Source organism: Delphinus delphis, chromosome 1, assembly GCF_949987515.2.
Source record: "Delphinus delphis chromosome 1, mDelDel1.2, whole genome shotgun sequence".
Taxonomy (NCBI): Eukaryota; Metazoa; Chordata; class Mammalia; order Artiodactyla; family Delphinidae; genus Delphinus; species Delphinus delphis.
The window spans coordinates 12,689,237-12,705,066 of record NC_082683.1 but is presented as its reverse complement, the minus strand read 5'-3'; the positions used below and the strand labels follow the sequence as shown (position 1 = coordinate 12,705,066).

The 15,830-nt window shown below is 51.4% G+C and overlaps 1 protein-coding gene across 1 annotated transcript in view; it reads left to right on the top strand.

Annotated features, from left to right (window-relative positions):
* Positions 1–15,491, top strand: part of LOC132439796 (protein-arginine deiminase type-2) — a 43,836-nt gene extending 28,345 nt beyond the window's left edge. Inside the window, exons 7-16 of the mRNA XM_060034503.1 lie at positions 1,449–1,627; positions 3,483–3,586; positions 4,587–4,698; positions 5,231–5,338; positions 7,439–7,590; positions 9,470–9,614; positions 10,376–10,469; positions 12,159–12,244; positions 14,270–14,398; positions 15,071–15,491. Of these exons, the coding sequence (XP_059890486.1) occupies positions 1,449–1,627; positions 3,483–3,586; positions 4,587–4,698; positions 5,231–5,338; positions 7,439–7,590; positions 9,470–9,614; positions 10,376–10,469; positions 12,159–12,244; positions 14,270–14,398; positions 15,071–15,304 (1,343 nt within the window). The 3' untranslated portion in view covers positions 15,305–15,491. The remainder of the gene's footprint in view (positions 1–1,448; positions 1,628–3,482; positions 3,587–4,586; positions 4,699–5,230; positions 5,339–7,438; positions 7,591–9,469; positions 9,615–10,375; positions 10,470–12,158; positions 12,245–14,269; positions 14,399–15,070) is intronic.
* Positions 15,492–15,830: the final 339 nt, after the last annotated feature.

Genomic DNA, 15,830 nt, shown 5'->3' with positions numbered 1-15,830 from the left:
TTGCTGGTTCCTCCGTTCATTTTGCAAGTTTTAATCAAGCACCCTATTCATGCCAGGACTGTTCTAGTTACATGCTCTAGCCCTCAGGTGACTGGTCAATAATCATACCCATTGTTGTTGACAACAGTACTAAGCTGAGCCTGATTCTGCCCTTCCAGCTCTGCAGGGCATAAAGAAACTCCTTCTGGAACTGCATAGGGTCCTACCTCCATGCCTTGGGCAATGCAAGTATCTCCTCTCCTCACTGCACCCCACCTCTGCCGCCCCCAGGGGCATCTCAAAGGCTGCCTTTCTCTGCTCAAACGCCTCCCACCCCGCCTCCCTTCCCCTGTCCTCCTCACCCCAGTAACCCCACGGGCTCTCTCACCCCGTAGCTCTACTATGACGCTTCCCACATCTGTACCATCTTATCATCAGCTGAGCACTGCTCCTAGACAGAGGGGCTGCATCTTGCCCATCTCTGTGTCCCCCAGAGGTCCATGTCCACGTGGTCACAGAGTAGTAATTCAACACATGTGCTCTAAATTGGCCTGAAAATTCTCCCACGGGAAGTGGTATGGGAGCCATCGGTTCATTCAGTAGATATTTATTAAATACAACCTGCCCTGGACCGGGCCTGTCTCAGCCCCCATGCAGGTGACAGTCTCTCAGAGCCAGCAACTAAACACTGAGATCATGTCCATTTAAAGGCTGTGATGGGGAAGGACGGGGGCTGCGGAAACTCCAGACAGAGCCCCTGGCTTGGTCTCTGGGGGATCTGGCTATGATTCCCAGAAGTGACACAAATCAAGGCCTGAAAGAAGGAGGGAGATAACTCTTCCAAGCAGAGGGAACAGCGCTGTGAAGAGCTGGGTGGTTTCAGTGGGGCAGGAGCGTGGGAGAAACCAGCCACAAAAACGTGCAGCCAAGGACCCACACGCCAATGTGGCTTGCATTATATGGAGGAGAATTTGGGGCACAAATGGACACTTTGGTGTTTTATTTATATAAAGGAGAGGAGAGGTCGGGGTTCAGAACTAGACAGGGATTTGAGTCCCAGCTCAGCCACTTACTGGCTATGTGACTGGCTATGTGACTCTGGACAAGCCATTTCTTATTTCTGGGACTGTTTCCTCCTCTGTAAAATGGGAACAATAATTCCCTTCCTTGACATCACTGGCTGCCCGGTCCTCAGCTGCTACATTTCGTGTCCCCTTCCTGGGAGAGTTAGCTCACTTTATAGGCAAGGAAGCCAGAAGCCAGGAAGGGTGTCTGGTTGAGTGCCACATGGCTGGGGCCCTGCAGGGCTGGGAAGATGACCAGGCCACGGCCCTTCTGGTGGCATTTTCTGCTTGTGCTTTTCTCTCTGTGTCTAGAGGACAGGTTACTCTGCCATCGCGTCCCCCATCAGTGACCCCGCCCCACGGACGGTTGTGGATGGGGCCTGACCTTGGTCCTTCTCCCTCCAGACCCGTTTTTCGGCCAGCGTTATATCCACATCCTGGGCCGCCGGAAGCTCTACCACGTGGTCAAGTACACGGGCGGCTCTGCTGAGCTGCTGTTCTTCGTGGAAGGCCTGCGTTTTCCCGACGAGGGCTTCTCGGGCCTGGTCTCCATCCACGTCAGCCTGCTGGAGTATATGGCCGAGGTGAGGGCTCCGGGCCTCTACCAGGAGGGGCTGCCCTGCGGGCCAGGTGGGGCTCCTTCTAGAGGGCCACTCCCGGGGGGTCCCCAGTATGCTCTACTCCCCTCAAAGCTCCAAGGGGAGGGGGTCCAGGCTTGGAGTCCCGGATGCCCCACCATCCACATGTGTCTGCCAGCGTCCTCTGAGCTATGCTCTGGGGGTTCCTCCTTACTGTACCTACTCTCCCGGATTCTCTTCAGGTGATTTTCTCTTACCTCATGCCTGTCCCTGGTCTGTCCTCCTCCCTGCAGAGAGCGGGCCTAGTTCTGAGGCACAGAGTGCCAAAGGTTAGCACAAGAAGCAAAGTAGGCCACACACATGAGCCTTCCCTCCCTGCCTGGTCCCACACCCTAGCTGTGGGTTCTACCAACTCTGACCACAGGCCGAACCCCAAATCCCAGTCGCAGGCCGTGTCCCCTCCCTGTGGCCAGACATCTCACCCACCTTTGCTCTTGGTTTTGGGAAACTGGACGAGAAGGAGAGCACCTTCCCCTCCTGAGGAGAAGCCCCCCACCCGCCAGCCTAGGATGTGTCCTGCCCACAAGGACCTCTCATCCAAAATGGCAGCCCCAGACCCCTACCCCTCAGGCCCACCCAGCTTTGTTCAGATATAGGGAGGGACTTGGTTGCCCTCTCAGACACAGGGTTTGCTCCCCAGTTTCATCCCCGGACCGCTTTGAGGCAGGAGGCCAAGGGCTCTGCCGAAGGTGAAGCTAGGTCTCGCTTAGATTTATGAGAAGGGGCTCTGGAGTCAGATGGCCCAGGTTTGAGCCCATGAGACATTGGGCAAGTGAATTTACTCCCTATGCCTTAGTTGCCTCATCTGGAAAACAGAAATGACAAATACTGCTGCTTCCCAGGGTGACTGTGAGCATACAAGCTTGTGAGATCTCACTCACAAAGCAGCCTCAAGTCGCTGGGAAAAGGGAAAGGCAGGAAAAGCAGAGCTAACAGGAGGGGGTAGGGAGAGGGCTTCTCCTGCTCCCCCAGTGCCTGGAGCAACCTGGCCATCAGGGTCTCTCAGATTGGCCCCCTCCAGCGGCCACTCAAAAGGCAGACCCTGGGGGACTTCCCTGGAGGTCCAGTGGTTAAGACTCTGTGCTTCCACTGCAGGGGGCACAGGTTCGATCCCTGGTCAGGGAACTGAGATCCTGCCTGCCGTGCAGTGTGGCGAAAAATAAATAAATAATTTTTTTAAAAAGGCAGACCCATGCAGGAAAGGCCACCTCCATCCTCCCCACCAAGGGCAAGGGCCCAGTTTCCTGTAGCTTTCCAAAGCCAGCCATGCAAAGGAATCATCTCATCTTCCTTCAAGTTGCAGGCAAGCTTCCCGAACCTTTCCTTAAAGAGCAATGTGGACATATCAAAATTTCCCCCAATAACATTATAACACTCACACATAGAAAAGGGCAAGGTGCCCAGAGCAAAAACAGAGGAAGGCTGGGGCTGGTTCAGCCATCATGTGAGCCGATTTCAGGAAGAGAACTTTGATGCAGCAAGATCAGACAGTGGTTGAGAGTATGGGCTTGGCAGCCAGACTGCCCGGGCTTATCTACAGGCTCTACCACTTACTAACCGTGTGACCTTGGACAGCTATGTGACTTGGTTTCCCCATCTATAAAACAAGGATTATAATACTATCTACCCTCTGGGGTTATTGTAAGGCAGAAGTGAAATCTCACATGTAAAAATAGGACCTGGCGCACCGTAAGCGCTCCCTGAGGTACTACTGTTATTGGTTTCACCCACTTTGTTAGGCAGGAGTGAAAAGCACCCTGACAAGACTTTTTGATCCCCTCCTCTTCTCCCCCACGCCCAGGAGGTCCCCCTGACACCCATCTTCACGGACACCGTGACATTCCGGGTCGCTCCGTGGATCATGACCCCCAACACCCTGCCTCCTTTGTCGGTGTTTGTGTGCTGGTAAGCATTAGGCGCAGCGCAGAGAGTGGCTAAAGCTGGGGCTTCAGGGGCAGACAGACCTGAGTTCAGATCATGCTCTGTTACTTAACAGCTGTGTGACCTCGAGCAACTCACTTGGCCTCTCTGTGCCTCTGTTTCTCTGAGACGCTCACATCACAGAGTCACTGTGATGATTAAGTGAGATGAAGCAGGTGAAGTATTCATCCAAGGTCCTGGCACAGAGTTTTTGTGCTCTAAAAAATAATAGCTAGCGGGCTTCCCTGGTGGCGCAGTGGTTGGGAGTCCGCCTGCCGATGCAGGGGACACGGGTTCGTGCCCCGGTCTGGGAGGATCCCACGTGCCGCGGAGCGGCTGGGCCCGTGAGCCGTGGCCACTGGGCCTGCGCTTCCGGAGCCTGTGCTCTGCAGGGGGAGAGGCCACAACAGTGAGAGGCCCGCGTATCACAAAAATAATAATAATAATAATAGCTAGCATTTCTTTCCCATATCTACTTGGCCCATACGATGTAGTCAGGAACCTTTCTCTACAATGGATATTCAACTCATCTTATTCATCCAGCAAGTCTTTAACTGAGCATCTATTATGTGCTAGACAGCTACAGCGAGATGAGAAGCAGGGGAAAGAAGTGCCTGCAGGTGATACTGGCCACACCACCTGGCCACACACCCCTGCTGTCCTGGACCCATCCCCTACCTCCATGCTAGGCATAGCTCTTCCTTGGAAATCTGGGGAGTCAGAGATGTAAGGCTTTGGGGCAGGTGAGGGTGAGAATTCCCCTCCTCGTTTTGTTTGTTCATGACTTTGGTAAACACTGCATGAGGGGATGAGTTTGCTTGGCCCTTGACTCCAGTGGCCTTTGCAAAGGTGCCTTTGAACACAGATGTGGCCTCATCTGCCCAGCACAGCCCAGAGATGCCAACTGCTGTTGCCACCTCAGTGGGCTGGCCCTCATCCCTCCTCACCCTCCCTCTTGGCCTCCCCCTCTTCCTACACTTCTCAGCATGAAGGACAATTACCTGTTCCTGAAAGAGGTGAAGAACCTGGTTGAGAAAACCAACTGTGAACTGAAGGTCTGCTTCCAGTACATGAACCGGGGAGATCGCTGGATCCAGGTAAGGAACCCTAAGCTGGGAAGGACGTGGTCCAGGGCTCAGGCAAGAAGAGGCAGCTTAATGTCAATGCCCTGGCGCCCAGCTGCTCCACGTATGCGAGTTCTGTCCTCAGATCACACATGCACGTGTACACAGGGACAGAAATGTACAAGGTAATTCACTGCAGCTTCTTAGGGTAGCAGAAGACTGTAAAACAACCTAAATGTCCATCCACAGGGCAAGGGGGTGACCATATGATTGGACAGCCTTTCTGTGGAGTACTATACATCAGCTTAAAAGAAGCCAATCTATAAATAAAGAATGCACTTCCAGTTAAGGTATTACTTGCAGGAAAATGTATACAGATGTTACCAGTTATGTTTTTTAAAATGGGGTCAGTATGAGTACAAACATGCTGGGGATGTGCAGAGACTATCTGAGGGATATGTAAGAAACCACTGCTGTTATGTGCTTGGGAGAATTGGGGAGGCTGGCTAGTATTCACTGGTGGCCCCCTGGGCTCGTCTGATAGCTCTTCCCGGTGTCCCCACAGGATGAAATTGAGTTTGGCTACATCGAGGCCCCCCACAAAGGCTTCCCTGTGGTTCTGGACTCCCCCAGAGATGGAAACCTGAAGGATTTCCCAGTGAAACAGCTCCTGGTGAGATGCTGAGGACCACCTTGGGGGATGAGGGAGGGCACAATCCTGGGACTCTTACAGGACAGAGTGGTCGGGAGGCCTTGGGCACGCTTGGAAAATCAGTTTACTGCAAATTAGTCTGTTGCCTTCATCTTCTCATCTGCAAAATGGGTCAGTTGGGATAGTAATCTCTAACATCCTTTCCTGCTCTGATAACTGATGCTTTTCCAAAACATGGAGAGTTCTCTCATGGGAAATGAGAGCTATGGGAGACAGAGGCCTGACTCCTGACACTGCCCCACCTCCAACTTACAGCAAAATAAGTTTCAGAGAGGAAAATTATAGTCAAGCAATTGTCGAAAAGCATGGTTCCAACTTCAAAGCTCATTAAATCTGTGATTTTTTTCAGTTCATGAGTTTTTTAAAAAGCAATCTGACCCCCACCCTCGATTCTAGAGGTCATTACCACTCTCTTTTTATGCCCTCAACAACCAACTGAATGAGGACAGAACCAAAATTAGTCATCTTTGTCCTCACCTTCCACCCTGAACAGGCAGGACGAGGCTTGAACAGAACACAAAACAGAGACTGGGTAGATCAGGTGGCTTTGCCAAGGTCACACACAGGGCAGCCTCCCGTGAGACGTCAGGGCTGCTCAGAGGCAACCCTTTGCCAGGTCCACACCTGCTTCTTGAGAACATTCACTAACCTAGTCCCTTCATCACAGGGAGATGGCACAGCCAGTGGTGTGAGCACAAAGCTCTGGAATGCCAGACAGATCTGGCCTTGAGTCCCAGTTCCACCCCTTAGCAGCAATGTGACCTTGGGCAAACACCTTAACCTCCTCAAGCCTCAGTTTGCTCATCTGTAAAGTGGGGATAGAAACAGTATCCATCTCACAGGCTTATTGTGAAGATTGAAAGCATTATATAAGGCATCCGTTCTGCTCCTGATACAATGACTATTATTAGCTGCTGTTCTGGCTCTCATTCCACAGCCCTGGACACTGTCCTCGGTGAGGACTGTCCACTTCCTCTAACATGAGGGATAGTCAAACCAGCCAGCAGGAAGGAGAACCAAGGCCTCTCAGATCCTTCTCTTACTCTTTCTTCCCGGGTCACCACCTGCCTTCAGTGTTCCAGGCTGGCCTAGTACCAAGGCCCCCAGACTGCATTATTCCTGGAGGCCTGGGCCAAGCCCAACTTTGTGCTGCATGCCTGCCTGCCCATGTGAGGCTGTAAAGCCCCAGCTGCCCCAGCCTCTGGCGAGTCTCACCTTGCCATCTGGGGCTCATAGGCGAGAAAGCACTAAGCTGCAGCCATTCACCCTACTGGGCACAGCTGTCTCTTGAGCCTCTAAGCTGGGCCAGGATAAGCCACATCTTCTCACTCTTTGGTTTTTATTAGCAAGGATTTGTGCCAGACAAGCTTAGTTCCAGCCCCAGTGCAACCTCCCAAGCAAGATCCCTACTTTTTTACCAAAAAATCATGAAAGGAAACTTAAAATTCAGGGGGTGTCACTGGGGTTATATCATGTAACTGCAGTCTGTTGGAGCTCTGTGCTAAGAAGGATTCTGAGGCTATATCTGGGCTCCAGATATAAATATGAATAAATAGGATTAGTTGGGAATGGGTTGGGATGGTATATATGTTACATATCTGCCATTCCTGCATGTATTGGTCAGCTTTCACTTGGTAAGACTGTAGTAACAAGCAGCCCCCATATCTCAATAGCTGACAACAGCAAAGGTCCATTTCTTGCTCACATTAAGAGATGAGTGGGGATGTCAATAGCACAAAATGAGGACCAAACCAGAAATCACCGATATGTCTCCGTGTTTAAGCAATAGAGGCACACCCAGAGACCCAGATGTATACACACACAGACACTCGTATATTCACATTCATTCTCACGCTCATACTGACATACTCACAAACTCAGCCTCCCCATGCCAGGGTCCTGCTCATCAGTGGGAATGAGAAGAGCATGGGTGACCCCCCTAGAAGCTAAGTGCTCACAGAACCAGACCAAAGGTAGTGAAAAGTGGTCATCAGAGGGTGGCTGGGTTGGGGCTAAGGGCTCCTGGCCGCAAGAGACTAATGACGGGTATCTCTTGCCCAGGGCCCAGATTTTGGCTACGTCACCCGGGAGCCCCTCTTTGAGCCTGTCACCAGCCTTGATTCCTTTGGGAACCTAGAGGTCAGTCCGCCAGTGACCGTGAATGGCAAGACATACCCCCTGGGCCGGATCCTCATCGGGACCAGCTTTCCTCTGTAAGAGAAGCCAGGGTGGGCCTGCGGGCAGGTGCGGGGGAGGCAGGGGGAGTTATTGTTTCCCTTTAGGAGCAGACTGGGTTGCTCGTACATGGAGTGATTGGCTGGGAGAATTAACCTCTCCCCTGACTCTCTGACAAGATACAGACACTCTTGGAAAGAAAACCAAGTTAGCCTTTACATCTTAGTATGAATTAGGACCTAATACAAAACTAAATAAATAACCCTCCTCCCAAAATGGGAGGGAATATAATGGGATTATAAAGAAAGTGGGGAAGGGATGAAGGAGTTCAGAGAAGGAGTACTGAAAGAGGATCAGTGCACACCAACAAATCCTCGGGGGTGCCCATTCACAAAAGACACATGAGAAGACATGGCTCTGCCCCAAAGCCTGAGTCCCTGGCTCCCTGGCCTGTCAACAACACCTTCACTCCCTCCCCAGGTCACCCACCAGTTGATGAGAAGGCAGAGTCTTCCTTAGAGCAGTTGCTGGGGAGAGAGTGAGTACTGTGGGTCCTCACTTCACAAAAGGGCTGCCAGGAACCCGCACATGTGGGACCAGCCAGGATTTGGGCACCAAGTCCCTATAAGCCACATGGGATTCTCTACCTTCTGCAGCAGGCCACTGACACAGACAGTGACCATTTGCTCACCCTGCCCTCCTTCTCCCTCCACTCAACAGTCACTCATCCATTCAGCAGGTATTTCCCAGGCACCAGCCAAGCACCAGGCCCTATGTCAGACATGGGGTTCTAAACATGAAGCCCAGCCCCCACCTTCCAGGAGATGGTGGAGATCACAGACATGAAACAGAGGGTGTGTACAGTGATAGAATGATACAGAGTCAGAGAAACCCAAGGAGGGGTCCCTAACCCCCTTAGGGGAGATCACAGGGGCTCTTCTTAGAGACAAATATCTATTGAGAGTCTTCTCTGTGCCAGGTATTGTTCTGGGCTGCGGGGAGACAACAGTGAGCAAAACAGACAAAGTCCCAGCTCTCAGGAAGTTTTCCATTAGGGATGGAGGCAGTATAGACAATAAACATGGAATTAAGCAAATAAATAAGATACTTCTGAGTGCTAATAGGTGCAATGAAGAAGATAAAATAGGGTACATGATAAAGAGCGATGAGGCAGGGGCACTTTGGCTTTTGTGGTTTTGAGGAAGTGACTTTGGGATTGAGGCTCAGATGATGAGAAGGAAGCAGCCATGGGAAGATCAAAGGGAAGGAGCATTCCAGATAGAAGGAACAGAAAGGACAAAACCTTGGTAACAAGTTTAGCATGTGGCTAGGGCAAACAGAACAAGGAGGAAGGGAGGAAGATGAGGTAGGAGGGACAGGCAGGGGCCAGATCACAGAGGCATTTGTTGGCCACTGTGAGGTTTTGGGGTTATATTATAAGGGTAATGGGGAGATTGAAGACCTCAGGGAGTGTGGAAGTCAGGAAGGGCTTCCTGGAAGAGGTGTCACTTGAAATGATTGAAGTTGAGAAGTTAACAGCGAAGAGGTACATAGGCTAGGGAAGATTTTGGAATCATGCCTGTGTCCTAGCCCCCTCCAGCAGTCCATGAGGGATCCCTGAGCAGAGAAGCTGGCTTCTTACACCTACTGACACCCTCAGTGGCCAAAGAATGGGCTCTATGCTCTTCACACAGACCATGGCTACAGCTAACTCCTCCTTTTTCCCCTTGGGCTCAAACACCTTTCTGCCTGTGCCAGGGTCTCTGCAACTCAGGCTCCTTCCCATGACTTTTCCACCAATGCTATTCTGGGTCCAGGCTAGATTCTAGAGTCTGAACTCCTCCTGCAGACCCTCTGGTGAGACAGGCACAGTGGGCAACCTTCTGAAGAACTGTCTCCTCCCCAACCCCACCCCAGGTCTGGTGGTCGGAGGATGACCAAGGTGGTGAGGGACTTCCTGCAGGCCCAGCAGGTGCAGGCACCCGTGGAGCTCTACTCGGACTGGCTGACCGTGGGCCATGTAGATGAGTTCATGACATTCGTCCCCATCCCAGGCACAAAGGTGAGCTGGCCCCTGAGGCTGGAGTGAATAGGATAGTGCAGAATCCCTGTACTACCAGCTCTTGTCAACAGAGAGGGGTATCTAGAGGAAGACAACCGCAGAGAGGAAGAAGGAAGTAGGCTGAAGCTGGTTTGTACGTTGTTGCTGTGGCAGGTAAATGTTTAACCCAATAAATCCAAAATATTAGCGCCTTAGCATGTAGTCATTATAAAAATTATTCATGAGAGATTTTACATTCTTTTTTATATAAGTGTTCAGAATCAGGTGTGTATTTTACTCTTAGCACATCTCAACTCAGACCAGCCACAAGTCAAGTGTCCAATAATCCCACAGGGCTGGTGGCCACTGCGCTGGCCATAATGCTCTAGAGAGCAATGGGGTATGGGCTTAGGGCTCTGGAAAGGGGTTCTTTCATTTCCCAAGAAGTGAAAAGAAACAACTGCAACTTCAAACCCTGGAAATTTGGTGCAAATGGCCTGGCCTCTTGGCCACTTGGAGAAGCTCTTCCTCTCTGTCCAAGGTCACCTTTGACTCTGAGCTTTGACTCGATGGCGTTGCTGAGGTGGAGGAATTTCTATAGCAGGAAGGGTGAGAAATATTCCTCTGAAGTAGAGAAAACCCTACCAGGCGGCCTTTGCTTGGCAGAGAGTGGCTTGAGGCAATATGCAGGTGGGACCCCGGGGGCTGAGAGCGGGGGCTTCTTCACGTTTCTTGGCCACCTCCTCTCTGCTGACACTGGCCCTCTGAATGGTCTCTCACAGGAATTCCGGATGCTCATGGCCAGCACCTCGGCCTGCTACAAGCTCTTCCGAGAGAAGCAGAAGGAGGGCCATGGGGAGGCCATTATGTTCAAAGGTGAGTGCCCTCAGGGCCTTGGCAGGGAGCAGGGAGCTGAGCCCCCAGAGAGACCCTTGGGAGGACAGGGCAGATGAGTGCCTTGTCCCTGAATACCCAGCTCCACTTCCTGGACATCCGGCCCGCTCCGGGGCTGTGAGGTCACCGTGGTGGGAAGCAGCCCTGGCCTCTGTGACCCTCGCTGTGGCCAGCGGGACCATCGAGCTGCCCACTGCCCCTTATGACCACCAGCAGTGCCTAGTGCTTCTTCAGGACCTAGTGTATACTTCAAATGGCACCAGACCCCAAGGAGAGTTAAATGGTTCAAAACTGACACGCAATCTGTGTTCAAGGAGCTTGTGTTTTCGAAAGGGAGATAGAGAAGAATATACATAATGCACTTGAGGGGTAGGAAGAAAAGTGGGAGTCGACAGACGTGACGTACAGTCAGACGTCATCACCGTCAGTCCCGGAGTGAGAAATCATCTGCTTAATTTAGATATCCACGTAACTGGGATAGACAGACTGGGATGAGCTTTGCTCTTAAACTAATCATGGAAAGAGACAGAGCTGATCAGGTACAGACGGTGAGCCAGGTCAGAGAGGCCATGACAATGTCTTATGTGCTCTTCCTACATTCCCTGTTGACACCTTTCAGGCTGGCGTCTCTAATCCACCTGCTCCCAAAAGTCTGCACCCCTAAGGCTGATTGATACTTACATACATTACCACCCTCCATGTCGAAAGGCAGTGTTCCTGATAGTGACTGGTGTCTGGGATGGACAAGACCAACTTAAGACCACTGTCATTTTTTAATTCCCACTGATAGGAAATTTTTTTAGATTGGCAGGCATGAGTCTTGACTTCCTGGAGGCTTCTTTCTATATGAACCCCTCAAAGCTACCCATAAGGATATAGGAACTATTATCTTTGTACAAATAGGTCCAAGGGGTGGTGTGGAGACAGCTCAGGTACAGGGTGCAACAGCACCGATCTCTTTGCCACTAACAAGCTACGGGACTAGGAAACACAGAGGACCAGCATCAGGTAGGGAAAAAAAGAGTTAATAGCTTAGGCTCTGGAATCAGACTGCCTGGTCTGCTTACGGGCTCTTCCACTAGCTGTAAGACCTTGGACGAGTCATGTAGCTTCTCTGTGCCTCCATTTCTTCATCCTTAATGCTGGAAGCTACCTTATAGAAATGTGGGGAGGATTATTGAGTTAATCCATGTAAATATCTGGAAGACTACCTGCCACATAGCAGGCGCTCCTTGAGCATTAGCTATCACTAATCAAGCCAGAAGCCACGGGGGCCATCATGATGGAATAGGAGGCAGACGCAGGCATAGACCAGGACAAGGGCCAAGCATGAGGCAGGTCTGGAAAACAGGAAGGGTGACGCCCCTTGGCATCCTGCTTCTGCCACACTCCCTCTGGTCTGCTGCTCATCCTTAGAAGCAGGCTTCTTGTGCCACCCTACCCTCTGGCCAGAGAGAGAGCAAGACAGCTGCCACCCCTTCCCTGGCCCAGGTGACGTGGCCAACCCTGGGGAAAGGAGTTACCCCTGGGGTTGCCCTTCTGTGCCCCACCCTGTCCCAGCCCCTCTCCCTCATCCTAAGAGTTAGCCCAGAAGCTGGGGGCCTTGGCAAAGGGAAGCGCCCAGGCTGGACACCTAAAACTAGACTGTCCCCTGTCCTCTGACCCCCACAGGCTTGGGCGGGATGAGCAGCAAGCGAATCACCATCAACAAGATTCTGTCCAACGAGAGCCTCGTGCAGGAGAACCAGTACTTCCAGGTGAGGGCGGGGCAGGGGCCTGTGGGAGGGACAAGGCTATGACCAATGGCACCTGTCACATCCTCGGGGCTTCCATAGGGAATGGCCAAGGGTTCAGGGCACATGACAGAGGGAAGGACCTCAATAAGCATTCGGTCCAGCCTTTCTGGTTTACGCCTCTAAACTGGAGGCTGAATGGGGTGACAAAGCAGGTCAGTGGAGGCTAGAAGCAGACAGGAGACCTGGGAAGAAAGGTGTATCAGGCAGTACTAAAGACCAAGGGCTCTGTAAGGCTACAGCCCACAGCATTTGGGGGAGACCCACACTCATTAAAATATGACAACAACTACAGACCTGCTCGCCAGAAAATTTCATATGTAAACACATGCCATGAATTTTTATTTGTTTTAGGGGATCAGAGATCCCTGAAGTTTTCTATCTATGGATGAATCCCACCTTTGGAGTCCCTAAATCTCAAAGATTGTATCCAGAAGTAGATACCAGTCAAAAGGGTCATATTTAGTTGAATTAGATCTCTCTTTATTTGCATGGGCATATTTATTTATTTACTTACTTACTATTTATTTAGCTGCTTTGGGTCTTGTTGCTGCGTGCGGGTTTTCTCTAACTGCGGCGAGCAGGGGCTACTCTTCATTGTGGTGCGTGGGCTTCTCACTGCGGTGGCTTCTCTTGTTGCAGAGCACGGGCTCTAGGTGCACGGGCTTCAGTAGCTGTGGCACTCAGGCTCAGTAGTTGTGGCGCACGGGCTTAGTTGCTCCGTGGCATGGGGGATCTTCCCGGACCAGGGCTCAAACCCATGTCCCCTGAATTAGCAGGTGGATTCTCAACCACTGTGCCACCGAGGAAGCCCTGCATGGGCACATTTAGAGTATCAAGTTTAAATTTAAAAACTCAAACTGATTTTTTTAAATGGCTTAATTGACTCATATGAGTAGGAAGTCCAGCAGTGATATGGATTTCAGGCACAGGTTGATCAGGGCTCCAGCTCTATTTCTCTGCACTTCTTGGGCTCTACAGGTGCCCTCATGACAGGAGTATAGCTGCAACAGTTCAAGGTCTCATATCCATCCAGCACACCATCCACAAAGAGGGAGGTCTGTGCCCCCAACAATTAAACAAAAGTTTTGCATTTCACTCTGATTGTGCCAACCTGAACCAATTATTGTAGCCAGGGGAATTCCATATACTGATTCCCTTAATCCTGGTTTATTGCCCATCCTTGAACCAATCACTGGAGCAAAGAGGCAGGGGCAAGGGTCCACGAATTAGCTGTCACCAGGAGGGGAGGATGGAGTCAACCCAACCCAATAACGGGCTGCTACATTTCAGGGGGAGGGGTGGAGTGGAAGCTGCAGAAGCAACTGCAGAGTTTCCCAAAGTTCATATAATGCCTCACTGGCTATTTGAAAGCTGACTTTATTGTAACTCCCCTCCGTGGACATTTTTTGGCTTCGGGTAAATCTGAGGTCAAATCCTGGCCCCTCGTTTTGGCAGTTGGACCTTGGGCAACTCACTAAGGACTCTACATTTTGGGTAGAGTCTCTAATAAGGGGCTAATAATAGTGTCTACCTCATGAGGTTGAGGCTTAAATGAGTAATGTATGTAAAGCACTTAGAACAGTACACTTAGGGTTCTTGTACATATTAGTTTTAATTATTATTAATCAAAATCATTGTCACTGTTATTCTCACCACACGGGACAGCCTAAGGATTCAATGAGATACTGCATAGCAAGAACTTACCACAGCGTCTGGCTTGTAGTAGGTGGTGCTCAGTAAATGAGCCCTCACTAGTGTTATTTCTGTGATTTTCTAGTATTATTTCTGTAATCTTCTCTCTCGTTCTCTTTATTACTACCATGACTGGTGGGAGGGGCACCAGAGAGGTCGGCGCGTGCTGGAGTGCCGGGGTGAGGTTGACACTCTCCCTGGAGTGCCGGGTCCCCTGCAGGCAGGGGTGAGGTTGACAAAGGTGGCAGGGGTGTCCCCTCACTTGCCTGCCCTCCCTTCTTCCCCATCGCCCAGCGCTGCCTGGACTGGAACCGTGACATCCTCAAGAAGGAGCTGGGGCTGACGGAGCAGGACATCATCGACCTGCCTGCCCTCTTCAAGATGGACGAGGACCGCCAGGCCAGAGCCTTCTTCCCAAACATGGTGAGGTGCTCTGGACCCCAAACCTCATCCAGGCCAGTCAGGGGCAGCCAGATCCAGAGGGACCCCTCGGCTGAGGCTGTCCCATCAGGAGGCCCGGGTCCCAGTCCCGGCTGAGTTGCTGTGTGGCCTCCCACCCACCCCAGGCACTCACCCTCTCTGGGCCTCATTCCCTTCTGGGGTGATATCCTTATTCTAGCTGCCCCCTGGGGTCCTGGGGGATCCTTTAACAGATTGGAGAGTGTCTTGTAAATTAAAAAGGCCTTTATAGACAGGAGGGATTCTTGTTATCATAAAGCAGAGTCTTCTATGTGATAGAAGGAGGTTAGAACACACATACACACACACATAGATACATATATACACACATGTACACATGAAAACACACATACACGCATGCGTGCAATGCACACGCTGATGCGTACATATATAGCCGCACGGACATACACATAACACAGGGGTGGGTTGCCTCGTTTTCCACTCAGCTCTGCCATGTATGAGTTGCTTAGCCCCCCCGAGCCTCAGTTCCTCATCTGTAAAATGGGGATAATCACAATCCCTACTTCATAGGGTTGTTGGGAGGGTTCAGTGAGCTTAGAACAGGGCGGGGCATAGTAGGTGCTCACTAAACGGAGCTGTGACCCCCCCCCCCCCCCCGCCGCTTCCTTGTTGCAGGTGAACATGATTGTGCTCAGCAAGGACCTGGGCATCCCCAAGCCATTTGGGCCCCAGGTTGAGGAGGTGTGCTGCCTGGAGACACATGTGCGCTCCCTGCTGGAGCCCCTGGGCCTCTGCTGCACCTTCGTGGATGACATCTCCGCCTACCACAAATTTCTGGGGGAGGTGCACTGCGGCACCAACGTACGCAGGAAGCCCTTCACCTTCAAGTGGTGGCACATGGTACCCTGACCTGCAGGGGGCTGTTGTGTGCCTGCCACAGCCCATCAACAACCAGTGTTGAGGCTGGACCAACCCTTGTGGGTTTTATTATGATTGCAAAATGCGCTTCAGCAATAACTATCAGGAAACTTGGGGGGAAACGTTTATTACTTTTCATTTTATTTTTACTTACAGGACCTAGAAATAACCTGGCACACCTGGGGCCACACAGTGAGGTCATGGGGAGAGAGAGAGAGAACCCACGGAACTGGGGTTCTGCTTTTATGGGAGTTGAGGGTGAGGGCCTAGGATTTCGAGGACTCACTCTTTATTGGTGAATTTAAAGCATAAGAGTGGGAATTTAAAGCGAGGAACGAGGAAAAAGGCAGGTGGCCCAAATGGTCAGTTATCAAAAGCAATCAAGATCTCTAAAGGAAAGGAGCCTCAGTGGGGGGAGGCGGCCTGGCTCTTCATCTAGTTGTGTGGCTGGCAACGTGTTTACTCAAGATCGCCGTGTTCGAAGTGGATGTTCAGCAATCAGAGCTGAGTCAGGCCC